The sequence below is a fragment of the Gopherus flavomarginatus genome, chromosome 3 (assembly GCF_025201925.1).
Source record: "Gopherus flavomarginatus isolate rGopFla2 chromosome 3, rGopFla2.mat.asm, whole genome shotgun sequence".
Taxonomy (NCBI): Eukaryota; Metazoa; Chordata; order Testudines; family Testudinidae; genus Gopherus; species Gopherus flavomarginatus.
The window spans coordinates 91,687,487-91,714,547 of record NC_066619.1 but is presented as its reverse complement, the minus strand read 5'-3'; the positions used below and the strand labels follow the sequence as shown (position 1 = coordinate 91,714,547).

General features: G+C 39.2%; 1 protein-coding gene across 4 annotated transcripts in view; it reads left to right on the top strand.

The window, feature by feature from the left end:
- Positions 1-27,061, top strand: part of NTRK2 (neurotrophic receptor tyrosine kinase 2) — a 288,034-nt gene that overhangs the window by 176,626 nt on the left and 84,347 nt on the right. Inside the window, exon 13 of one of the 4 annotated variants that reach the window (XM_050945745.1) lies at positions 12,576-13,088. The exons of the other annotated variants lie outside the window; for them this stretch is intronic. Within the exon in view, the coding sequence (XP_050801702.1) occupies positions 12,576-12,586 (11 nt within the window). The 3' untranslated portion in view covers positions 12,587-13,088. Of the gene's footprint in view, positions 1-12,575; positions 13,089-27,061 lie in introns of those variants that run through there. 4 annotated transcript variants of the gene reach the window in all.

Sequence of the window (27,061 nt, the reverse complement as noted above, 5' to 3'; positions counted from 1 at the left end):
ATCTACATCATATGGAAACCTGGTGGAATTATTCACAAAATTGGAATGTTCAAATCAATCATTTATAACCTATTTAGGAAGGATCACGTGGTCAAAAGGAGGGCAGGGGGAGTGGCACTCTAAGTCAAAATAGCAATACCTGTTTCCAAGTCATGGATAACTCAGAAAAAAATGATCTTGAATGTTTATGGATCAATGTCCTAACAGAGCACAAGATGGAGTACTAGTTGGTCTGCTATAGACCACCAAATCACGCTAGTGAACAGAATGAACAGTTCCTTATGCACCTATCTACAAAGTGTAGGGTGAAAAAAATCTGCGAGATCATGGGGGGCTTCAATTTGAGTGATTTACGCTGGAGGTCTCATGCTGACAATACTAGAACATCCTTGGAATTTCTAAATATTATATATGACAATTTCCTAACTCAAAAAGTATTATAGCCAACATGGGGGAATTCTATATTAGATCTTATCCTAACAAGTAAAGAGGAACTGATCACAGAACTAAAAATTAGTGGTAGCTTAGGTACAAGTGATCATAACTTGGTCACATTTATAATATGCAAGCAGAACAAAGTCCAGACTAGTTATATATATACTAGATGCTTTAATAGGGCCAGTTTCACAAAGTTGAAAACAATTCTGAGCCAAATCTACCGGGAGGAAGAATTTAATCAGAAAAATGTGAATGATATTTGGGGATCATTTAGGAATACTTTATTAGATGGCCAAAATTCACTATTCCATAATCAGTAAGAGAGCTGTGCTGGTTAAAAATCTGGCCTGGTGTAGGGGGGAAGTGAAGGCAGCTTTAAAAAGTGTGTGTGTGTGTGTGTGTGTGTGTGTGTGTGTGTGTGTGTGTGTGTGTGTGTGTGTGTGTGTGCAGAATCAGTATTCATTACTATCATTCATATATATATATGGAAGAAAGGGGAAGTTGATAGTAATGAATATAAAGCAGAAGTTAGGAATTGTTGAAAATTTAAAAGGAAAGCTAAGAGATACAAGGATAAATTTATGGCCAGCAGAGTTAAGGACAATAAGAAGAGTTTTTAAAATATATTAGGAACAAAAAGATGGAAATGGTAGAATTATCAATAATAATACAGAAAAGTTCAATAAATATTTCTGTACTGTATTTGTGGAAAAACAGATTACATAATCTCATATGGTGATAACACTCTATATCACTAGTGTCTCTGGAGGACTTCAAACAGAAGCTACTGAAATGTTAGACATTTTAAAATCAGCAGATCCAGATAGCTTGCCTCCAAGAGTTTTAAAAGAGCTTCCCTGTGGACCTTACTTGACCATTCATGTTGATTTTCAATAAGTCTTGGAGAACTGGGGAAGACTCAGATGGCTGTAAGAAAGCTAATCGTAGAATCATAGATTATTAGGGTTGGAAGGGACCTCAGGAGATCATCTAGTCCAACCCCCTGCTCAAAGCAGAACCAATCCCCAAATCTCTAACTCACAACCCTGGGTTTAGCAGTCCAGTGCTCAAACCACTGAGCTATCCCAGCATATTGTAGTGACTTTCAGATGCTTGTTTGAACCTCTTGAGTCTGCAGACCTGAAATGGAAATCTCAAAGAGTTGCTGTCTTTTTGATACATTTCCACTTGTTTCAGCTTCAGGTTAGCCCAGAAATACAAATTTCCTAATGCTGTGCCAATTTTCAAAAAGGCTAAATGAGATGACCCGGCTAATTATTGACCTGTCAATCTGATACTGATCCCGGTAAGATAATGGAGCAGCTGATACGGGGCTCAATTAATAAAAAACCAAAGAAGAGTAATGTAATTAATGCAAACCTACATGGATATATAGAAATTAGGCCCTGTCAAACTAACTTGATTTTTTTTTAATGATATTGCAAGTTTGGTTAATAAAGATGATAGTGTTGACATAATATACTTAGACTTCTGTGAGGCATTTGATTTGGTGCTGTACAACATTTTGATTAAAAAATCAGAATGATATTATCATGGCACACCTTAAATGGATTAAATATTAACTAACTGATAGGTCTCAAAATGTTACTGTAAATGGAAAATCATCATCAATCTGGTTCCAATGGCTTCCTGCAGGGATAGGTTCTTTGCCCTGTGCTATTTAACGTTTTTAGCAATGACTTGAAAGAAAACAGAAAACCATCACTGATAATGTGTGCAAGTAACACAAAAATTGTGGAGGTGGTTAATAAGGAAGAGGATAGGTCACTAATTCTTAGTGACCTTGTTTGCTTGATAAACTGGGTGCTAATGAGATCCTGAGATGCATAAACAGGGGAATTTCAAGTAGGAGTAGAGAGGTTATTTTACCTCTCTGTATTTAGCATTGGTGTGGCCTCTGCTGGAATACAGTGTCCAGTTCAGGTGCCCACAATTCAAGAAGGATGTTGAGAAATTGGAGAGGGTTCAGATAAGAGCCACAAGAATTATTATAGGAATAGAAAATATACCATTTAGTGATAGGCTCAAAGAGCTCAATCTATTTATTTTAACGAAGAGAAGGTTAAGGGTTGGCTTGTTTACTGTCTGTAAATATCTACATGGGGAACAAATATTTAATAATGGGCTCTTCAATCTAGCAGAGAAAAATATAACTTGATCCAGTGTCTGGGAGTTGGAGCTAGTCAAATTCAACCTGCAAATAAGACATACGTTTTTAATGGTGAGAATAATTAACCACTGGAACAATTTACCAAGAGTCATGGTAGATTCTTCATCACTGACCATTTTTAAATTGACTTTGGATGTTTTTCTAAAAGATCTGATCTAGGAATTAGTTTGGGGAAGTTCTATAGCCTGTGGTATACAAACAGAGAGACTAGGTGATCACAGTGGTTCCTTCTGGCCATAGAATCAATCAATCAATCTACAAGCCGTCTCTTCTCTCTGAGATGAGTCAGGCATTTCTGCTGACCACAATTGTGGCTGTAATGCACAAAGAGAAACTGTCAGTCTTCCAGATAAGTAGTTCCCAGGCCATTCAGGGTTGGTAGGTATGTGTAGGTGTGTGGCCATGTGTATAACAGGACACACCATATGTGGACAGGGTATGACTTTTCTATTATGTGGATGAAGGCACCACACATGCAGGTTTTGTATTAAGTGAACATTCACTGGATCATGTCTCTAGTTAACACCGATGCCAACAATGACTGAAGTCTGTTATCTGCAGATGCTTAGGGAGCCAGTTTAACTGAAGTAGAAGACCCCTTACAGGGGAAAAAATAACAAATAACTGAGACCAAGACTCTGTGCCACAGCCTTAAATTGTTACATTATGTTGATGAAAGGTTTTATAGTGACTCTAGCTAGCAACATTCCCATTAACTTCTTAATAAATGCAACAGAAACATTTTTAGAAGTCCCATTATCAAAAGTCAATTAGAGCAAGGTTTTCCAAAGAATTTAGGTGCCTAAAGATGTAGATAGGTGGCTACTGGGATTTTCAAAAGCACCTAACAACATTTGGTGCCAAACTCCTGTTGAAATCAATGGAAGTGAGATGCCTAATCTGCTTGGTGCTTTTGAAAATCTCGTTAACACCTTTGAAAATCTGGCTCTTGGAAGTCTAAAGCCTACTGGATGACAATAATTCAGTGAGACAATAGGATCCAATGAATTTCAAATGGACAGGCCTCCATGGGGCTGCTCTGTGTTGCATCTGGGGATCAGGATCCAAATTAAGGAGATGTAAAGGTGGCTTAAAACCAGCTTTGCTCCATCCTCATACTTTAAAAATCTTTCCTAAACCTAGCACTGAAAAGGAGGAACGGAGTATCTGGACTTCTGTCTCTATCAAACCTCCAGATCCAATTATTTTCAAACTTGGGTATTTCGAATCTGTATCATAAGAACATGAGAGCGGCCATACTGTGTCAGACCAAAGGTCCATCTAGCCCAGGATCCTGTCTTTCAACAGTGGCCAATGTCAGGTGCTTCAGAGGGAATCAACAGAACGGGTAATCATCAAGTGATCCATCCCCTGTTGCCCATTCCCAGCTTCTGACAAACAGAGGCTAGGGACACCATCCTTGCCCATCCTGGCTAGTAGCCATTGATGGATCTATCCTCTATGAACTTATCTAGTTCTTTTTTGAACCCTGTTATAGTCTTGGCTTTCACATCATCTTCTGGCAGAGAGTTCCACAGACTGATTCTGTGTTGTGTGAAAAAATGCTTCCTTTTGTTTGTTTTAAACCTGCTGCCCATTAATTTCATTTGGTGACCCCTAGTTCTTGTGTTGTGAGAAGGAGTAAATAACACTTATTTACTTTCTCCATCTGAAAAGTCCCAGTCTTATTAATCTCGCCTCACATGGAAGCCATTCCATAACCCTAATAATTTTTGTTGCTCTTTTCTGAATCTTTTCCAATTCCAGTATGTTTTTTTGAGATGGGACAACCGCATCTGCTCACAGTATTCATGATGTGGGCATACCAATGGTTTATATAGAGGCAACATGATATTATACATTCCTTTCTTAATGATTCCCAGCATTCTGTTCGCTTTTTTGACTGCCACTACACATTGAGTGGATCTTTTTAGAACTATCCACAATGATAGTTCAAGATCTTTTTCTTGAGTGATCTTTCCCAAATTGTAGTGTTCGGATTTAATGTGTAATTTTGACTTCTTAGAGAGAGTTTTGAGCAGCAAACATAATGTGCTTTCATTTTTTGTGCCCAAAGCTTGAAGGCCTGTGACTGCCTTAAAAAACAAACAAAACCCGAAAACAATATTAACCAAAGGACATGTTCCAAATAGAGCAACAAAGAACAGAAAAGAAATAAACAACCAAAAAGAAACAAAAAAAATTCCATCCCTGCATTTAATAAATAACACGAACAGCTGAACCATGCAAGAGGAGTTCATTGTTCTCATCCCCATTCACATCAGAAAAAAGCAACATATTTTGCCATGATTGGCAATTTGCGCTCAAGAGCGGTTTGAGACTGATACAGCAGTGGGGTTGCAGACCAGGATTGGGCTGCACTGAAAGAGTTTTGTGGGGAAGCTTACACAGCACCTGCTTGTAGTGTAATATACCCGTTAAAAGCCTGTGCTATTTGTCCTTTGTTTCTAGTAGTACTACATGTTGTAAGTCTTTCTAGACTTACTTTTGTGGAGAATCTGAGATTGTACGTTTAATAATTTTCTTCGTGACTTGCTGCAATATCCCATAAAAGCAGAAAAGGTCTTTTCACCCCTATGAAAGAATAAAAAGGTGCACCTACCAGACCAAGAGCCATCTCCAGAGGCAACAGCACATGAAATGCTGGCCCCACTGAAGTCAATGTCAAAACTCCCATTGATTTCACTCACTGTATAGTTGGCTGTGTAGACTCCACACAGTACAGGAATGTGCAAATTGCCTTACTGGATCAAACCAGTAGTCTTTCCGTATCCTAAGAGTATCCACAACCAGATGCTACAAAAGAAGGCTCAAGAAACCAAAAGAGAGCATTTATATAATAACCTACCCATAGAGAAAATTTCTTCCTAACCCCCAACTGATAAAGGTTAGCATATTCTGTGAAGCATGAAGGTTTATGTCCTTTTTTATTGTAACCCTATGTAACATAATTATGAATGTTCTTATGATCTATATTCCTCCTTCTCTGCAGATAGTGAAACTAAACTAATATAGCACTATCCTGGTGAGACTGGCAGGAAAGGGATGAGGGTGTGTTTTGGGACTAGCCCCTAAGGCTTAAAGGTTAACTCACCCCTATGACCATGCCTCCTTTGGCCTTGTGGTTAATCCTGGCCTGTGGATGCAAGAAAAGTTGTATGTATGTATTCATCGATGAATGGTGCCATTCAGTGTAATTTTAGAACATGTGGCCAAGGATTCTCAGTATCCTTTGGTTGTTTCTATCTTGTAGATGTGAAATAGAAACTTTGACTTAATCCTCATCAAGCCATGTAATTCAAAGGGTTGTGTACAAGTGCCTAACCCCACACCCTAGGAGAATGTTTCCCTTTGTTCATATCTGAGCCATTTTGTCTCTGAAGATCACGCAGATGTCATACTTCTTCTTTCCACACAGATGTAGGAAATCACAGTGCAGTACACTGAGAATTGCTGACAATCCTTATTCTGTTGGAAAGTGACCTTCTTCCACCTAATAAAAATCTTTTGTGTTATCCAGCTGAGCCAACTTGTTTGCCAGCTGGAATCATCTCTGTAACTAATGTTATGCTTTCTGGGGATATTTCTTACCAGTTTGTATAGGATTTTGTGCTTATGATTTTTATATTTATCCCATTTTTGCCACAGCATTCTTGAGAAGTCTGAAGTTGGGCCAGGCTGATGAATAAACAATGCAAACCAAGGCAGGTTTTTTAGAATTAAAGAGAGAGAACGAAGTTGCAAATTTTCCTTGCAGTAGTGGCTTCTCTCCAAGGGCTTGACCCAAAACTGATTTCCCATTAAAATCAACAGAAGTCTGTCTGTTCCACTGATTTCAGTGTGATTAGAATCAGGCCCAAGGTGCATAAAATAGAACATTTCAAACAGCAAACTGCAAAGTTAAATAAACCTACAATATTGGGGGTTTGTGCAGCGATTCTTAATAAATCTAACCCCATGAAACATTCTGTACATTTGCTCTGTATGCTGTGCTGCAGTGAGAAGTTTATGCTGGGCTGGTAAACTTTCTTGTTTCGTATGCATGAAGAATCACAATGTGCAGAGTCATATAGGATGGTGTCAGAACAAAATGCACAAGCAGCAGTTTAAAGGAAGCTTTGTCATCTCAAGCCTTGAATATGTGTTGGAGATTAATTAAATTTGATGCATCAAAAGTATACAATTCTTTTTTAAAAAAAGCATTTGGTGTTATTTTTAAGAATGCCAAGTAAGTTTGTGGAGAAACCTTGGAATTTTACTGGTGCTTTTTTGTGTGGTTTAGAGAAGGGGGCTTTGCCCAAGCATTTGATACTTATTTTGCACCATATAAAAAGGGTTGTTATTGCAAAATCATGCCCACCCTCAGTAAATTCTTGGCCTCATCAGCTGTATATTCCCTTCCAAACAGCCATAAAAGTCTTTGAGGGAATATTTTGCTATGCTGTATCTGAGTTTCCTGTGTGTGTGTATGTAATATATACAAACACGAGTCAGAATCTGTGTTGTTTGTCAGCTAAATCATCTCAAGTGCTGGGTGTTGTCAGTTTGCTTGTTCCATGATCTCCAGTGGAGGAGGAAAAAACCTCAGCTGACTACGCGAAGATTGGCTGAGTGTCCTGAAACTTTCCTCAGTGAGAGAGAGAAAAATCAGAGGAGTATTGAAAACAAAATGTCTTCCTGCATGAGCTTCTTTCCATCCTAAGATGTTGCATGCTTATTGAGAAGGGAGAGGGACAGTTATTTTGGAGGAAATGCAGTCTGAAATACAAGAGAGGATGATATTTTAGACTGAACACTCATCTAGAAGCTCAGGCTTCTGTGGTGATGAAATGGAGACTATATACCCCTTGATTTAGAAATATAATATATACGTTCTCAGGCCACAGTCATGAACGGTCTCTCACCGTTTCCATCCCTCCAAGTCTCCATCCTGAACTACTCTGTAGTCTTAATTTTAGCAAATTCTCATAAGTCACGTCACAGTTGCAGTCACTAGCTGAACTTCTAGCTGTGCACAGTATTTTAATAGTCTAAAAAACACACCATATTTAATCATGCTAAGAAAGTCATATATCAAAACCTGCTTGAACCCATTCCAGCCAAAAAGAGCTTGTGCTGTTTTCTTTGCATCTCTGATCAGCAACAGTTCTGCTTGTCTCTGACAACAGATTATTTGGAATTAGTTTTTATAAATTAAGGAATCGTTTAGTATTGTGCAGCTGAGCAGTTCTGCAGCCTGATGCAGCTGAACTGTTGAAATTCCCTTTACATATTGTTTAGATAGGGAAAATTGCTGGGTGACCATAAATAAAATAATTTTTAGGGCCAATGAGGTTTATTCAACATAATTCCATTATTGTAATCCACAGAAGAGCATGATTTGATTCAGCTAAGACAAGAGCTCCATTTTTCCCCTCACGTAATAAGGTGATAAAGCAAACTTAAAAAAACAAATCTGATATTAATAATGTGTGAATTTTAAAAAAAATGTGCTTATAACATGACACATAAATACAGAGAAATTAATACATCTAGTCTCTTAAAATGATAAGTTATCATAATAATGAAAATAAAGAACAAACTATATACTGTGGAGACTCTTAAAAATTTACCAATTAGCTTTGATAAATAGATACTATTACCTCTGTGTTAACAATATTCACTCCATTTCCTCATGCTTTACTATAAGGAATATCTTTTAATACTGCAAATTCAGGGAATGAATTATTTTGATCTCTAGGTATTATCTAAGGCAACTGGCATGTTGTTATGGATGACCAATGTTCATGGCAATTGTCATAAAAATATAAACATTTAGGTACAATCACTAATAAAAATCATTAGATGGGACAAAACTGGACTAACATCACAAAGCTGAAACACATAAATCACACTCAGATAATAGGGAAACTACAGGAAAAATACAAAAGCACATGATTTGCACGTATCCAAGCAATAACCAGAAAAGGCTCCAATAAGTGGCACCCTATGAGACAGTGATGTGTACAAATATTCCTCTTCAAGACAAAGAGAAGGAAAGAGGGGGTGGGGGAAAGGCAGGACATTGAAGATAAGAAAAACAAAAGGGCAGGCCTAGTGATCATTTACTCTTCATATCATTATGTCTCCAATTAAGGCAATACTTTGAAGCTGTCCCACTTCAAAGTTCAGGAAATTAAAGTTACTAAATAGCTTTCTACCCTCCCTGATAGTATGACAGAAGCATTTGGGGTTCAGAAGCAAAAGAATTTGGGAGAGTTACCATTGCTTTTGATACATCACCTGCCTTGTTAACAGCTGTAATGTTTGATTAAAGGTCTTTTTAATTGCCTTTCACAGGAACGATTTGCTCTTTGCTGCTTTCCTTCCCGCCTGCATTTCATCCTGACAGCCAGATAATTGAATGCGCTGGTCAGGTTATGAAGGAAATTCTAGCCACTTTTCTGCCGAGCCAGAACTCTGGCCACAATTAAGGGAAATGGAGGTCAGTGTGGCATGGCCTTCTAGCTGTAGCTTCAACCACATGTTGATATGGCTTTATAGCTTTTAAACTGAATATTAAAGAGGGAAGTCCCCTTGAATCCCTGATTGCATTCATTTATGGTCATGATTATAAAATGTCTCTGATTTTGGGAAATATGCGAGGATCAGTAAAGTACAGGACAGCAGAGGAACAAAAAGTTCTTCAGGTTTTTTATTTTTTATTATTATTATTTTCCCTCTGCCCACAGCTATGCTACAGGAGATGTCTGTGAGGAAAGAGTGGTGACCGCTCCGGGGGCATGGAGTAAGAGAAACTTAACAACAAAGGCAACATCATTGGTTCAGATGCTTAAATTAATTAGCTGGGATTTCAGAAAATATTCATGACTTGCAGTAGTAATAGAAATGTAGATAAGAGCTGCTGCAAGATTTTCTTTGTTTCATAAATGTGTATGAAAAACAGTGGCAACACTGAATGAGGAACAATAAGGCCCAGTATTCATCATAAGCCAAAAGAGAGGGATTAACACAAGAAGTTACTATTCTGTACCAAAGTTCTGTTATTTTATTGGAATAACAGGTGCATGTACTGTCTCAGTGAAAGGGAAGACCATGCTTATATGTTGATTACATATTTCCAGCATGCAAAGCTAAATTTCAAAGCCTATTTTTTTGACTGCCTCCATTTTCACTTGTGGAGAATAACAGATTTTCACTGGAGATGGATTTGAGTCACAATGTTCAGATGTGGATACAAAGTCTATCAGCGTTCAGATGTATTCCAAATCTTGGGTTTTGGTTCAAGCCCTTCTCTTGTTTTTACCCAATTATGCTAACAATTTTTGCTGTTGATGTCTGGCACAATTAATGCTGAGTTCTGGCTTCCATTCCCAGCCTCTTTGCAGTTGCACATAATTTTCCAAACAGAGTTCTTTAGAGATGAAATTTTCTCTGCTTATTAGCAGTCCAAAGGTAGTGATTGCTGGATAAAATTGAGAAAACCTCATTCTGATTGAAGTTAGTGGAACTCCATACTGGTGTAGAGATCTGCCTGCATGCTTCCTTTTTCAGGCTTGGCACCCACTCCTTGTGTGCTGGAAGCCTTGAGTGCTTCGTTCCTTCATAAAAATGCAAAGAGATAGAGGAAGTAGGCTCCTTATATCTTCTTTTCTCCTTGTGTATTCATCTAGGACTAGGATAATCTAGGCTTTACTGTATTATTTCATATTTAGCACAACCTTTTCCCAAATCTATGTGCTAATAATATGTTACAGCTGAGATTTTAAATGCACAGAAGTAAAGCTGTTCAAAACACAAACTTTTCCTTTCATGGGAAATTTCAACATTTCAAAGTTACTTTCCATTTCAAAGGAGAACAAAAGTCGAAACATTGGCCGTTTTCATGAAAGAAAAAATTCCCAGAAATTTCAAATTAGAAATGTTGGCATGGAAATTGGACATTTTCAACAAAATTGAAATGTCACCATTTTAAAATGAAATTTTCATTTCAAATAAATATTACTAAATGGATTTTTCTTCTTAATCACCGTTTTTCCCAAATATCTTATTTCATTTTGAAATGTTGATTCCAAACATGAAAATTTGTTTTGATTCTTTCAACTGGAAAATCAAAAAGTGTAATTGAACTGAAGATTTCCCTGCAGAGAATGTCTATTTCATGTCACATTATTACACTTATTTTCCTTTAATTTCTTTGCTCTTTTGTTGAGGTAGGAGAAACCATTAAAAATGTGGTTGTATATATTTGCATGTGATGTCATACTGGGCCAGATCTTTTTGGTTTTCAAGGATGACACTCCATTGAAGTCAATGGAGCTGTGCCCATTTAAATCAGCAGAGAATTTGGTCCACTGAGGGCAATCATACTATTGCACATTGTGTCAGGTTTCAGAGGGGGTAGCCAGGTTAGTCTATATCAGTAAAAACAATGAGGAGTCCTGTGGCACCTTAGAGACTAACAAATTTATTTGGGCATAAGCTTTCGTGGGCTATAAGCCACTTCATCAGATGCATGGAGTGGAATATACAGTAAGCAGGTAAAATATACAGCACATGAAAACATGGGATTTGCCTTACTAAGTTGGGGGTCAGTGCTAATTGAATTGGCCTCGTTAGCACTGACCCCCAACTTGGTAAGGCAACTCCCCATCTTTTCATGTGCTATATATTTATACCTGTATTTTCCACTCCATGCATCTGATGAAGTGGGTTATAGCCCATGAAGCTTACGCCCAAATAAATTTGTTAGTCTCTAAGGTGCTACAAGGACTTCTCATTGTGTTTACACATATCTGGGTTAACTCTCTGCATCCCAGAATGTTGTTAGAAGGTAGTGAGGGACTGTCTTTTTTAAGTGCTTATACATTTATTATCTTCAAACTAAATTTCTTCAGTTAAGGCATCTGCCATTGTCATAACCTAAGCTTGTGGCAAGTTTGAAGTTTTAAGGAAACTAATTTTGAGTTATCTGATAGCAAAAAATGCTATAACTATTGTTTTTTACATTACAATAAATAAAAAATGACCAAATGGAATTTTACCACACTTTCAAAATAAACCAAACCAAACAACAAATAACTTACATTTGGATTGGGGAGGGGTGGGAAATTCCAGCAGCCCAGTTTTTTCTTATTCCTTTGGCGAGGATAATATGTCATCCCAAAATATAAATGTTCTTAATTAATCCCTGAAATTAGGTCTCATAATGAAAATGCCTTCTCTCCAGTTACTTTTACCACTATCATAACTCTATCATGCAGTATTTATATTGAGTCTCTGTGCAATATATTTGATACACTCTATGAGAAAAATAGATTACACTTACCCTATAAGAGGCAAATATATTTTCTTGTGCTTAACTATTCAGTACTGCTGGGGTTTTTCCTTCTTGTCTGTGTTGGTATTCTTTTCCTTAAAAGGAGAGGAAAGCACAATTCTTTATTATTTATTACTTCTTGTTTGAATTATATTGGCACCTTGAAGCTCCAACCAAGATCTGGGCCTCATTGTGCTAGGCATTGTACTTGCGTATACTAACAAGTTCCTGCCTCAAAGAGCTTAAAAGCTAAGGCCCTGATCCTGCAGTCCTTTGCCCTCTGGCAGATTGTTGCATGCAACAAATTGTTGAATCAGGGCTGAATGGACAAGACAAAGAATGAGGGAAGGAAGATTTATTGTTCCCATTTTACAGATGGGGATCTGAGGCATGTTAGAGGTTAAATGCCTTGCCCAAGGTCACACAGGAAATCTGTGGTAGATCCAGGAATTGAAGGCAGATCTCCTGATATTCAATCCAGCACCTCAGCCAAAACCATCCTTCCACTCTGGTATAACATTCCCATTGGCCTCAAAAGCAGAAAGTTCTACCCAAGGAGATTTTCAGTTGAATTCTGCTGTTGATCAGTTTCTTTCTCACCAATAGGTGGAAACTGACATCCCGGTTTCTCAGGTGACACAAGGAACGATTCTGCCATCCCCAAATGAGGCAGGAAAAACACCATACAGAACAAGGATTTTTCCATAAGAAACTGTACCATAGCAACTGAAAAGACCTTGAAGCACATGCTCACACTTTCTCTGCTTGTTGCAGCCTGTTTATTGATGCAACAGGATATCAGAAATGTGAAGACCTGTTTTTTCTTATTCCTTTGGCGAGGATAATGATTGCTTTAACCGTTACTGCTTGATCATGATGAATTTATTGCAAAATTCTGTAATCTTTCCAGATCCATATCTAATGTCCAAGCCAACAGCCACCACTTGTGCACTGGCAAGTGTTGTCATGCTGCAGCTGAGGGGGAGGGGGGATGAAGGAACTGAACCTGCTAAACCTCCATAAGAGTCACAGACTTTTGAAGATGTAGGATCAATAACCAAATGGGACGCAGAAGTCTTTCCGTCAGGCAAGCAGTTGTGCCATGTGTCATGTCAAAAAATAAAGCATAGTCACTAAGAAGTTGTGAATAATTAGCTAGCAAAAGTTTGTCTTTTTTTTCTACAGCATCCTCCTCCCCAAAAAAATGGTTGTCCAGCATAAAAGAGAAGGTCAAGACTGCAACAAAAGCAGCTATTACATTAGCTATGATACAGGGAAATAGACAATTTCTTGTTGAATTATGGACAGTATTTAATCAGAGTGGTGTGCAAACTCACAGAGTGGAGCTTTCTCTAGACAGATGTTTGGCCAGTTGCTGAGCAGCTGCTACAGGCTGTTCAAGATTAATGAATCTAAATTAACAGTACCTAAAATGCTTAAGTGGGAAAATGGGAGGAAATCTGATTAGTGCTACAAATCAACTGAAGTCTAGAGATTCCCTTTCTTTTGAACTGGGATGGCTTAGTCATCCTCTTTTCCCTTTTATCCGGGGTTCATGATACTTCACCCTTTCCATATTTAATCTTTCCCCTGCTTCCCTTTTCAATCCCATCAGCCTTCAGCAATTCACCCTGACACTTCTCATTGCAGACACTAACCCTGTGCTAAAAAGACTTCTCACTTTCCTGCCTGAACAATGACAAACCTCATATATCAATAACGTATGGTTAATTCCTTCTTTCTATTATTTCCTTTTGGCTCAAGGAAATAACTTCTCAAGGTAATCAGGATATTTTGTCTGCAGCAAGCTGCACCTTTTGTGATTCTTTGTTAGACTGGCCATTGTGGGTCTCATCCAACTCCCACAGAGGTCAATGGAAAGATTCTCATTGATTTTAATGGAAATTGGATCAGGCTGTCTTACTAGAGATGGGTCTGAACCACAGAAGTCCAGACCTTGTTCTGGAGATGAAGAGTTATGGGATATTCTGAGCTGGGGCTCTGAATCTTGCCCATCTGTTCTTAGAATCAGATCACTCTCTTCTCAGTACCACAAAAATATATATATTCTTCCCAGATTGCCTATAGCTACTCTGCTACTTTTAAGAGAACTCTGGTCAACAATTTTGTTGAAAGAAAAGGAAGAGGTCCATCCACTGAGAAGATTCACCTCACCTGTAAGAAATGTGTCAAGGCTGAATTACTACCATTAGAATGCAATTTATCATCTTCCCAGTTTCTGTAACAACAGGACTTTTGTCAGAATCTGAAGCCTGAAGACCTACCACATTGGAATACTATGAGAGAGAAGCATTCCAGGCACTTCTATTCAAAAATCTTGACTTGTTTACATTTACAAAGGTATGAAAGAGAAAATATATCAACAGTTTTTGGAGTGCTGGATGTATAATATTAACCCCCAAAGGCTTGTTTATTTCTTCTCAGAATGATATATAAAAGACTGTAAACCAACACCTGAATACTGGAGTAAGAGAATAATGTTTCACAGTTAACAAAGCAACAGACTTAGCATGATTTTCTTTGGATGCATGGCAGGTTTCTTTTTGTATGATACTCTGAATTTCTTAGTACTTTCAAGATTTGGGCCAGATTCTCCTGTCACAGACATGGACGTAAATATTGAATAACTCCAGATTTCAGTGGAAATTACTTCTGATTTACCCCATGTAATTGAGAACAGGATTGGGCCCCATCTTGTGTCAGATAACCGTGATGGAAATGTAAAAGGTAACAGTGTTGTAAAATCCTTTTTTATGAGACATTTTGTTCTTCCATTTTATTCTTATTTCTGGATGTATTTTAATACATTTAAAATACCTCTCTGAGATCAGAAGATCTACAAACATAAAAATGAATGAAACCGCCTTCCCCTGCAGCGTGGGGCACAGGTCGCTTGCTGGTGGTGTCTCTGCAGCTTGAGGTCTTCAAACCATTTTTGAGGATTTCAATAACTCGGTCCTGGGATAGGAGTTGTATAAAATTGGATGGGTGGGGTTCTGTGGCCTGCCTTGTGCAGGAGGTCAGACTAGATGATCAGATTGGTCCCTTCTGACCTATGAGTCTATGAGTCTATGAGTCTATAGCTTAGTATATGTTCAAACTTCTCTACGAAGGCATTGAAGTTAGTGGCACTTCACCAAGAAGGAATTTAAACCATTGTTTTGAAAACAGAATGTTATATAAGAGCTTCATATATTATTATAGTACTTAATACTTAGATCTTCAAAGCCCTGTATATACATTGTCTAATTAACCCTCAAAAAAACTCCACCATCCTCCCGTCAGCTAAGTAAGGAACCATTATCATCCCCATTTTCCAGATGGGGAAAATGAGACACAGAAAAATTAAAGGATTCACCGAAGGCTATATATGAGTCACTGGCAGAAATGGTAATAGAACCTTGGAGTTATGACTCCAAATCCTCTACTCTGTGTGTCTGTCTAGGCTTCTATACAGTAACAGTCAACAATATAGCTTCTCTATATTTTGTCTGTAAGGAAAATGCAAATTAGTAAATATTTTTGGATTTTCTATTTTTGGAACAGGCAGATGAGTTACTATTCTCACATCTAAGGAAATGTTTAAGGGAGCCAGTATGACCAAAGCAATGATTATATCAACACACTAAACTATAGTTCAATTTTAAGATATGTTTGCGGAAGGACGTTACAGAGACCACTTTAAATGGTCTGTAAATAGTTGTTTTAGCTTCTAATCCCTTCCCATTCTCTTTAAAACTCCTTCCTCCAGTTATGCAGACTAGACACACACCAAACCTAGAAATAGTTTGAGGTACGTTCTGGTTATTGGAGTATAAAAGATAAAGTGAAGCGTCCGCTTCTTTATCATGTACTGCCACAAAAAGCATGCTAAATGCATCAGCCTTTCCAGAGGCCAACTTCAAACTCCCGCTTTCTACTCCTGGTAACATTTGAAGGGGACAGGCGAGCCCTGAATCACTTATAAACCTTTGTAAATGATTCTGTTAATCTACCATGATGACACCTCTCTGTTAGACTGAATAATAACTAGGTGCTTCATTTACCTGTGTTTTGACTTAGTACAGTCTGTGTTTGCTATAAATATGCAGATTCCATTTTCTTAGTTGCAAGTCCCAGTTCAGAGTGAATTATACCAAAAATCCAGCTGTTTTACTGGTAACAATAAAAACTACAGTACCTTATATTTCCCTTAGTGATAAACTCCCCCAATTGACTTGCATTACTCCTAACTGGTTACACATAGCAGCTAGTTATTACTGTTTATGAAGTTACTGGTCCATAAGATGCCAGAACAAAGTAACGAAATATAGGGTAAAGGAACCCAGCTGATATATACTGCTGTATGTAAGGGTTTTAAATTCAAAAGGATGAAGAGAGAAATACCTACATTTGCTGTGCTTCCTGATTGCAGAGTCTTTAACTGTGCTGTAATGTCATGCTGTACAACAGTTGTAGTGAGGCAGTGGAAGTATTAAAAACAACAGCAGCCATATAGAAGATAGGTAGGAGATGATCTTCCCTGGTTCACACATTTTGCTCGCTTGAAGAGACCCAGGAGTCGCATTTACATTCAGTTGAGTCTGCACCGAGTGTTACAGAAGATTCAAGTGCAACTATTCTTCAGGAATGAAGAGTAAAAGGGAGAGAGGTGACTATGATTTATGGTAACACTGATGAAGCTTTTATAGAAGATGATACATGTGTTCTGGCTATCACCATAAAAATTACTGTCCATAATTGGTCAGAGCTGCCAACTCAGCTTGCTTATAAACCTAACACCTCCTTTTAGGTCATGTCCATTATACCGGCATAGTAAGTCAGAGCTCGAGTAAAGTTCATTCAGCCATTCCTGCCATTCCTCGTTATGTTTCCCCCGTTACACGTGCATGCTGACATTCAGGGAGATCTCATCTCCACACGGAGGTTGGATCTCTGTGCTTCTGTGGATACATGCCTTCGATGGACTGTGGCTGCAACGGTGGACTGCGGCTGTGGTTGGGCATGCATAGATGATGAAATCTGATATTTTCCCCTTTTTTAACTGACCAGAACAAAACGCTCACTGCTGTTTCTCTCAGTCTCTCTCTTTCTCTATCCCATGCTTCAGAAGTCTGTAACTGAGTTCATTATAGTGTGATAAATCAGCCAGCAAACTTGCATTATGGTGTGTTTAGGCAGCTCCTTTCCTTAGTGACAGCTGCTTGGCACAGGATGTTGTAATTATCAACTCAAAAAAGAGATACTTATAGGTGCTGAAAGGATAATGGCAGTGACTGAGCATGGCCTCAGCTTCCTCATGGGCCTCAGCTTCAAAAGCCCTGCTTAGGGGTCGGTTATATTGTTGGCTGTTGGCTCCGTGGCTGTGGGAGGTCGCTGTCACTTTGGCACTTTAGAGAGCTGCTGTTCCCATAAAAGGCAGTGGGCCTTTTTGTAATGCGTTAGCCGCTGACATATAACTGCTGCCACACAATTGGCATTTGTTAGTGCATTTGTGTTCATTCTCGAGGATAAACATACCATACTTGTCAATGACAATTTAAAAAAAAAACCTTATTAATCATACGTCTGAAGAAAAAATCCAGTAGACCATTTGCTGGATCCCACACAAAATCACACTTCGCACACTATAGATAGTCCCATTGTGAGACCTGGTGAATGCAAGTGACAGAGAAGTGGTTAATGAGCCTCATCTTACAAAAGCAGTCTAAAAGAGCTTGGCTTGTTGAGGCTAGCAAAATGAAGGCTGTGTGGGATATTATTGCTCTCTATAAATACATCATGGGAGTAAACACCAAAGAGGGAGAAGAGCTTTGAAAGCTAAAGGTTGATGCTGGCACAAGAACAAATGGATATAATCTAGCCATGAATAACTTTGGGATGGAAATTAGGTTTCTAACCACCCAAGGAGTGAGGTTCTGGAACAACCTTCCAATAGGAATAGTGAGAGCAAACAACCTAATTGATTTTAAGATGGCGCTTGATACATTTATGAATAGGATTATGATGACGGGGTTATCTAAAATAGAAAGGGACAGGACTGTCTGACCAGGGAAGTCCCTTCCAAGCCCATGTCCTAATGAATCAAAAAGACAGTGTTGGAGTTCACAGAGTCTGAGCGGGATACTTCATTTACTACTGTACATGACCTTCTAAGCTTTTTGCTTCTGCTACAATACTTCACTTTAGTATCCATTGTGGACTACTCATAGTATATAAAGCTTTGTACGTGTGTCTTTGCAGGATCAAGGCTCAAATCTTTAATCATAATGTCTTTAAAGTGCCCCATTTATAAAGCATTTCAGTATGAAATAAAGAAGCAGCCAGCAATCATGTTATAAGCCTGATGATCAGGAAATCAGAACTTTAGCCAAAGATCCAGGAAGCAGTGGCCAGAGCTAGACAGAACAGCAGATTTCCAAAACTCTTTTTATAGGGGAGGAAGGTTAGTATTACATGGATGTGCTAAACCTGAGGGATTAAGATGGAAAAAGCTTAGAATTTTCTCAAAAGAGACCTATGGGAATTTCCTTCTATTCCCTATGTCAAGCTGCATCTCTGGGTTTCCTGTCTTCATCTGTGTGGCCAGGTTTTGTTTCCTCTTTGAATGGCCATGAAAATAGTTACCTATGCAGATGGCATCAGTGGAGACTCTGAAATCTTTTCAGATATTTTAAAATCCTGCTGTGTAATAGTTTGGTTTAGTTTCCAGTCATGATCTAATCAAGGACTCAGTTGTGTATTTACAGAAATTTCACAGTCAGAGGTAAGTGCAGTGTTACACCACCATACCTGCCTAAACTCAGGCTTTGGGGAGATTTTTCAGACCATCAACACTGTTTCAACCATCTCAGAACTTCCAATGAGTATAGTCATCGTAGGCATAGAAATCTACTCACCTTTTCCACAAAGAACCTATAGGTTTTTATCATGCAAACAGTTAAACATTTTATAGTATCTTAAAATATATACATATCTCATAGAGCTGGAAGGGACCTTGAAAGTACTTTCACTAGCAGGACCAAGTACTGTCCCTGACAGATTTTTTTTTGCCCCAGATTTTTAAATGACCCCCCCTCAAGGACTGAGCTCACAACCCTGGGCTTAGTAGGCTAATGCTCAAACTACTGAGCTATCCCTCCCCTATTCAGAGGGCACAAAACAACACCGGCAGTCAATGGAGCAGTATTCATCAGCTGAATTTTTACGTATCAAAGTATCAAAGACATTCGCTATATTATTTTAATTGAGAAGAACCAAGCATGTACTACATTCATATGGAAATGGAAGGGATATCTTTATGACTGGTATGTACAAAATCACAACAGTGAAATCAATAAGTACATTAAAATTATTGAAGGGCTGATTCTGCAAATTCTTAGACCTGGTCTACAATAGGCTGACATAGCTGCGGTGGTGAGGAGCCTGAAAAAACCACACTCCTGAATGGCATAGATATGCCAACCTAACCCACACTGTACATGCAGCTCTACTGATGGAAAAACGCATCCACTGATGGAGCTACTGTCGCTCAAGGAGCTGGTATTCCTATATTGATGGAAAAATCCCTTCAGTCAACGTAGACTGAATCTACACTACGGGATTATGCTGGCATAGCTATGGTGACCTAACTATGTTAGTATAGTCTCTGTAGTGTAGCCATACCCTTAGTCATGTTCAATCCTGCAAACCACTTGATTTCAGCTAGAGGATCACATGAGCAAGGGTTGCAGGATAAGATTCTATGATTTCATATGCACTAGGATAATTAAACTGTTACACTACGTTAATCTCTGCCTGCTTTGCAGTGTGTGCCAGATACACCTGGCGCAGTAGAGCAATAATTGAGAGTGTAATGTGTCTGTACCTTGTAGGTGCTGCTGGTTGAAGCTGCTTTTGTTTTCAGTAAATGGTGGCATTCTGAAATTACATGAAGGGCCCTGAAAAAGCTACTGTTTGGGGCCCATCAGTAGAGCCCGGTCTTTCTTGTAAATGCAGAATAACATGAAATAAAATGAAAAACCACAATTAAAGTGACATAAAATGAGAAACTCATCCCACAGCAGCTGCTCCCGTGGCTCCTGTCAATAGAGCTGGGCCTGGCTCCCCACTCCAGTAGGCTGCATGATCTCGAAAAGTGATGAACCAATCTGTCTAAGGAAAATAGAATACAATAAACAACAACAACAAAAACCCTGCCTCTGGGAGTTTAACTGCTGAAGGGGAGAAGAGTTCATAGAAACTGCATCCCAGACACTGCATTTTTTTTAATGGTTTCATCCTTCATCCCTCTGCTCAGGTCTTTATTACAGCTCTAGCTTTAGAGTTAGCCCCTTGTTTGTCTCCAAAAGTGGAAAATGGGCTGTCTTCTTTTTAATGAAACATACAAGTATTTTTGAACGTCTTTTCCACTCTTACTCCATGTTGAGAAGTAACTGTGGGGAGCTCTTCCTCCTGAATCTGATCACTAGGGGACCGGGGTGCCAGAAGGGCAGCCCCCCACTGATAGTGTATGTTAGGGATCAACCAGTTGAAGTGTGCCTCGGGGGATGAAGGGGAATGGTTCTTGCCTTGCAGTTTCCATTATTTATTTATCAGTCACAGAGGTTGGGGTGTGATGGGTGTGGAACTGTTAGCCTGATGGGGCTCTCTTTTCCCTGGCCAAGCAGTGAAACACAACTGTTAGCCAAGGGAGATGACTTCTGTCTGTATTACCTCTTTGTAATTCTTCTTCAGGAAGAACTCACCTCCCACATTAGAATGTCAACAGATAATATCAGCATTGCCTCCCAGCATGCCTCTGTGCCTGACTGCAACCTGTGAGAGTATCCATCCCAGGGAAAGGACAGGGACGGAATGATAAGAATGAGTAATCAAATAGCCATAATGTAGTTAAAATATAAGGAATACAGGAAAAAAAAACTCAACCCATCCGATGACAGTTTGCCTGGAGTACCTCAAAGAAAATGAAGTTATGAAGTGTGAATAATATTATATTTTCCTAATAGGAGGCAGCAACTCAGCAGCAAAGGGATTAACCTAACAGCCAGGCTAGTGACTGAGACGTATTTAACCCTAGTTAGTTGGATGGGAATTGTAAGAGTTCCTTTGGGGAAATGGGGTACAAATTATTAGGAGAAGTGGTGTATTGTATTGTTTACAGGTAACCTGTAGAGACTATTCTGGTGTTCTATGGGCTGGCTTGATTCTACTGTGACTTTTCTGACATCTGAGATTTCTTAAATTGAGACTTCATGGGGCTGCGACAGTGAACTCAGAACTGTCCAGCAGACATCGCTCAAAGAAGTTTAGTTGCAGATTAGCTGATAGTGCTCTGTGGCGCCAATCCAGAAAAGCACTTTAGCATGCGCTTAATTTTAAGCACATGCATAGTCTGATTGACTTCAAGTTAAGCATGTTTAAATCCCTCACTGGATCAGGTCCTAAATTCAATTTTCAAGTTTCTTTTGTAAGTCATCTTTAAAAGTTGGAAGTAAATCCTGCTGTCCTACTTCATATGGAGGTACAGTTCTCTGCACCTTTCAAAACCAAAGAGAAAAAAGAGAGCAGAGACAACTATAGTATAAATGACTTTTGTAGAGTTGCACCCACTTACACCAGGTCTGAATTTGGCCCAATGTTCCTGAATTTATGACGTTGTTTTCAATTCCTGCTCCTCAAAGTTGGGGGTGCCTGTGTTTAGTGAGATCAAACATATAAGAGAGAATCCTCACTTCTGGAAACTAAGAGAGAAAAGAGTTAATAATTTGAAGCCAGTGTATTTATTAGAATACAGATCAGCAATCTTTGGCACGTGACCCATCAGGAAAAGTCCCTGGTGGGCCGGGACAATGGCCAGCACATCCCTCAGCTCACACTGCTTCCCACAGCCCCCATTGGCCTGGAACAGCAAACCGCGGCCAGTGGAAGCTGCGATTGGCCGAACCTGTGGATGCTGCAGGTAAACAAACCATCCTGGCCTGCCAGCGGATTTCCCTGACGGGATGTGCCAAATCCCTATATTAGACCTTCTCCCCCTCTGTCTTCTGTCATACAAGATGTGCTGTATGATACATTCTCATTCTTTCCTGTGTGCAGCACAGTAGATCCCTAAAGATTAGTATCATGCTGAGGCAGAAGATTTCCTGATCTGAGCTGAAAGAAGGGAGGGAAGAGAAAGATGGTGATGGTAAGTGAGATTTGTCTCACACCAATTAACTTACACATGGAAGAGTGACTGAATTAGCCACAATGAAATAATACCAGCAGTCATTTTGCACAGTGACTCACACAAAATAGCCTTGAGGCTTTACAATCAGTCATTTGTTGAAAGAAATGCATCTGCCGCTATGTAGCATATTAAACATATAGCTGCATAGATACACCCACAAAGGTAAGGGATGGTTGGAAATCCAGCAGGATTGTTTGCTTAGAGCTGATTTACCACACTGTATCTGAAAAGTGTTAGTAAGCTTTAAAAATCAAGCAAGAGAGGAGAGCGACACAATGTCTGCAATCTGCTTGGAACATGGTGAGCCATATTTGGCTCTCCATTTCACTGATACATCCCAGTTGTTTTAGACCAGGGATCGGCAACCTTTGACACGCAGCCCATCAGGGAAATCTGCTGGCGGGCCAGGACGGTTTGTTTACCTGCAGCATCTGCAGGTTCAGCTGATCACAGCTCCCACTGGCCGCGGTTCACCGTTCCAGGCCAGTGGGGGCTGTGGGAAGCGGCGTGGGCCCAGGGATGTGCTGGCCGCCACTTCCTGCACCCCCCATAGGCCAAATGAAATAAATACCGGAGGAGGAACACATGCAGAATCCTACACAACCCGTGCAAGAAGCAGTAACTAATCCAAAACCTCTCAAATATAAACCTTAAAAGAAAACAACCACTGAGTCTCACCTAGAGAGATGCCACTAATATGCTCTAGTAAATGTCTGTACCTTAGCTGTCAGCTCTTGAATACAGAGGTCCGAAGCCTAGCCCACTAAAACCTTAGAGGTGAAGATCCATAATCAAGAACCGTTTCTCGAAGAGTGCAGTGCTGCACCTCTATGCCAGCATAACGTCTTGTAAAGACAGTGGAAGCTGTGGGTTCTAAAGGAAGGTCACAGGAAGATTTAAGTCTAGTGCAATTGGAAAGACTTAAATTCAGATCAAAGGCAGTCCTGACACTAACCTGTTTGTCCACTTCTCCCACAAATGTCTGTGCACCTTCTTCCATGCTGCCCATTACGCATGGAAGACCCTTCCTCAACAAAGCCATAAAATCCCTCCCCAAGACTCACTTCTACTGTGACAGCTACAAGAAATCAGCCAACTAAGGAGGGCCAAGGTGATGGTCAATTGGGGCAGCTGATACTATTTATTTCTTCACAAAATAATACCTCCATCAAGTTGTGTGTTAAGCCAGCTATGTGACTGTGCAAACATTACCTTCAGTCTCTCTCATCTCCTATTATTTTCTACGCTCATTGGAGATTAGATCGGATTCCCGCTGTAATCAATGGCAAGAGTCCCATTGACTTCATTGATGATGACTCATGCCCTGGTTGCATTTTGCTTCAAATCAGATTGCAATCTTGTTGGGACAAAGACTGTTTTTACCTCTGTTTGTACAATGCCTAGAACAACAGGGCTCCAATCCAGATTGGTGTTTTGGGTGATAATATAAATATTAAACAATAATAGGGCAGTAACAGTAATAATAATTAGTGCAGGTGATAATAAATAAGTGGAGGGGACAAAAACAGAAACAGAAAGAAAAGAAATGGAAACTCAGGGATGAGCTAAGGTTTCTGCTTCAAGACATTGCCAGCTCTGTAAAGAAAGGTAAAACAGCCAGTCAATGTCCAAGTGCAGCAAAGTGCTTAGCTACACTAAATTGGTGTGTGAATGCCTGTGGATGGGGCTAAGTCTTCCACTTTGCCTAAAGCAGTGAGAAGCCTAGAGCAAGTGCTGCCTCAGAATCAGGAGGTCATCAGGCTAGATGCTCTACCTCTACCCTATCCACAGTGATTTTGTAGCCCCGCATTACAGGATTATCTCTGAAATCCAACCCTGTTGTTGGTGAGTGACATATGCTATTCAAGTTTGGGAAGCTGTCGGATCAAATCAATCCAATCCAGTCACTTATACCTGCTAATTCTGAGTCTGCTTCAAATGGCAAAAGAGGGTTGAGGGCAGTGCCTTGAAATATCTCACTGCACAATAGTTGTTGCAAAGAAGTTTTTGTAAAATATCTTTCTAACATTGTATAGCCTGTCACAAAATAATTCTTATCAGCCATTGTTTCCCACTTATAGTCTTAACCAAATATATTAAAACATTTCCTTACTCTGTTATTTTAAAGCATTATAGGCCTAAATTCTGTTTTTAATTACAGCTGTAATTGATTTCACTGGGGATACTCCAGATTTACATGGATGCAGAATTAGAGAGACTGTATCCTGGAAAGCAGTGACTCTAAAAAGGATATAAGGATCAAATAGGACAAGCGAGTTAGCATGAGTTCCCAGTACAACAATGTGGGGAAAAGGGCTAATGTGTTCCTTGAATGTAAAATGTGTGAGTTGTGGGTGGGAGTAGGGAAGTGATTGTACCTTTGTATATAGCTTTGGCAAGACTGATATGGACATACTACATCCAGTTCTGGTGCCCACACTTTGAAGAAAAGAAGAGCTTTAAGACAATCCAAGGGCTGGAGAAACTGCCTTACAGTGAGAGACTTAAAGAAGTCAACTTGTTTAGTTTAGCAAAAAAGAAAATGATAGGTGACTTGATTACAATGTGTGAAGTACCTTCACAGGGAGAAAATACTCACCACTTAAAGGGCTCTTTAGCAGAGAAAGGCATAGTAAGAGCCAATGGATAGAAGTTAAATTCAGACGAATTCAAATTAGAAATAACGCACCATTTTTTAACAGTGAAGGTGATTAGCAATTGAACAAATTGCCAAAGGAAGTGGTGCATTCTCCATTTCATGGTGTCTTCAGATCAAGACTGGATACCTTTCTAAAAGATATGCATTAGTCAAACGCGAGTTATTGGGTTCAATACAGGGGAAACTGGCTGAAATTCTGTGGCCTGTGTAATACAGGGGTCAGACTAGATAATCTAATGAATCCCTTCTGGCCTTAAAATCTATACAACTGTATAGCAGGACCTATCTCTCTCTCTCGGCAAAATCTAAGAGAAGACATTTTTATTTGCTGCTGCTTTTGATTGTTAAAATAGATATTATTAAATTTTAATATTTTGTATTGCAAAGTGTCCAGCAATCCATGACTTCAAGCCAGGATTTCATTCCAGTGTGTGAAGGATGCTGTGTAAGGATTACGTAAGTTCTTACTACCAAGAATAGACTACCTGAGCTACAAAACACCAGGCTCAATGGGAGTATTTGAAGGGTGAGGCCTTCAATGCATCTTTTAAAATATGACTTCCTGAGTGTAATATATTTAGCTGAATAACTGTAAGGGGCCTAATTCTCTCTATTGTCAACGAGAGTTACACATGTGCTTGGAGATGAGAATAGGTCCTTTCATGTAGAATTCTCTACTGATATCAGTAGGAGCTCTCTGTTTCTTCTCCAACCCACCACACCCTACTCCAATTTACTAGTCCCCTGTTTTAATTGGAGGAGGCTATAATTTTACATTGCTACCTGTCTTGAACAATTTGCTTTGTCTGGTTTACCTAGTTTATCTTGAACTTTACATTTTATCTCTAATTTTTCCCTAAAGTATTTTGACTCATATTAGCTCTTCCAATCTTGTTGCTGTAGTGAAATGAGACCTTTTCCACCAGTATAGGGGAGATTTTTAAAGTCTCAACTGTCACACCTCCCATTCAAAGTCAATGGGAGTTGAGTACCTGTGCCTTTATAAACCTACCCCTAGATAATTCCTGAGTAACCACACTAAGAGCAGAATTTGACTCTAAGGTTTTTTGGAATATCTCCTTCTAGAGTCTCCTCCCACCCAAGTCAATGGCAGCATGATTGGGCCCTGTGTTTGCTAACTGGATTTTTCCTCTGCTCATATTTCTGTCACATCATATTGTATAATTTGATTTATGTGTGGTGTTCTTATATTTAATCTGTGCCCACTTAGTCACATTCACTGCCATTTTGTATTTATTTAGCACTCCATTTTGCACAGAAAGATAACTGTGATAAATACGATATGACAAGTTGTGCAGATCTATTTTGCTGCAGTTGACATACACGGCTTTGGAATGATGGGATGCTGTGTTTTGCATTTGACAGTTCGTTATGGGACAAGTTATTTACCCAATAGTTATTTTATATAAGAGTATTTTGCTGTAGCTGTGAGTTCTCTGTAAAGCAATATTTAACAATTTTTATTTATTTTACTCTCCATTGTGATGTCTTCTTAGAAACTTGACAATAAAATCTCTTCACCACTGGGTCAAACACTGATGCTTCTCTGTGTTTCAAATGGAGATGAAAAGAACAAAGTTAAAATGTCTGATATGTTTATCAGCAATCCCTCTGTGATAATATTAAAAGGAACACAATGAAAGTTTTGCTGTTAACTTCAATGGGGCCAGGATTTCCCCCACATTCTCTGCCTAACAACAGTTACTAGGTGGGACACACATTTTTAAAAATGTGATATGTGATAAGTGGATCTGACCTGTCTTTCTCATCCATGAAAGGAAATGAGGGAGTCCTTAATGATATGTGGGTGGGGGGGAGGGAGAGGAAGACCCAAAAGGAAGTGAAATGGTTGACTAGGAACCAATGCTATGACACGAGGAATTTTCAAGCCCCTTCCTGATGAAAGATGGAGCAACTGGTCACAGTCCTTCAGAGTCCTGAATGTGGCAATAATATCATTATTTGGCAAGTGCAAGATCCCTGAGCTGATAAAGCTGCTGAAGAGTCTTTTCTAGTCTGTCTAGTAGCTCTTAGAGTGCTTCAAATCCCTCCAATGCCACCTTAGCCACTGCCATACTAATATTCAAGAAAACTGGTGTGGGGTAAAAGACCCAATATCTCAGATGAAGAGAGTTCCAGCCTCTTATCAATAACTGAAAT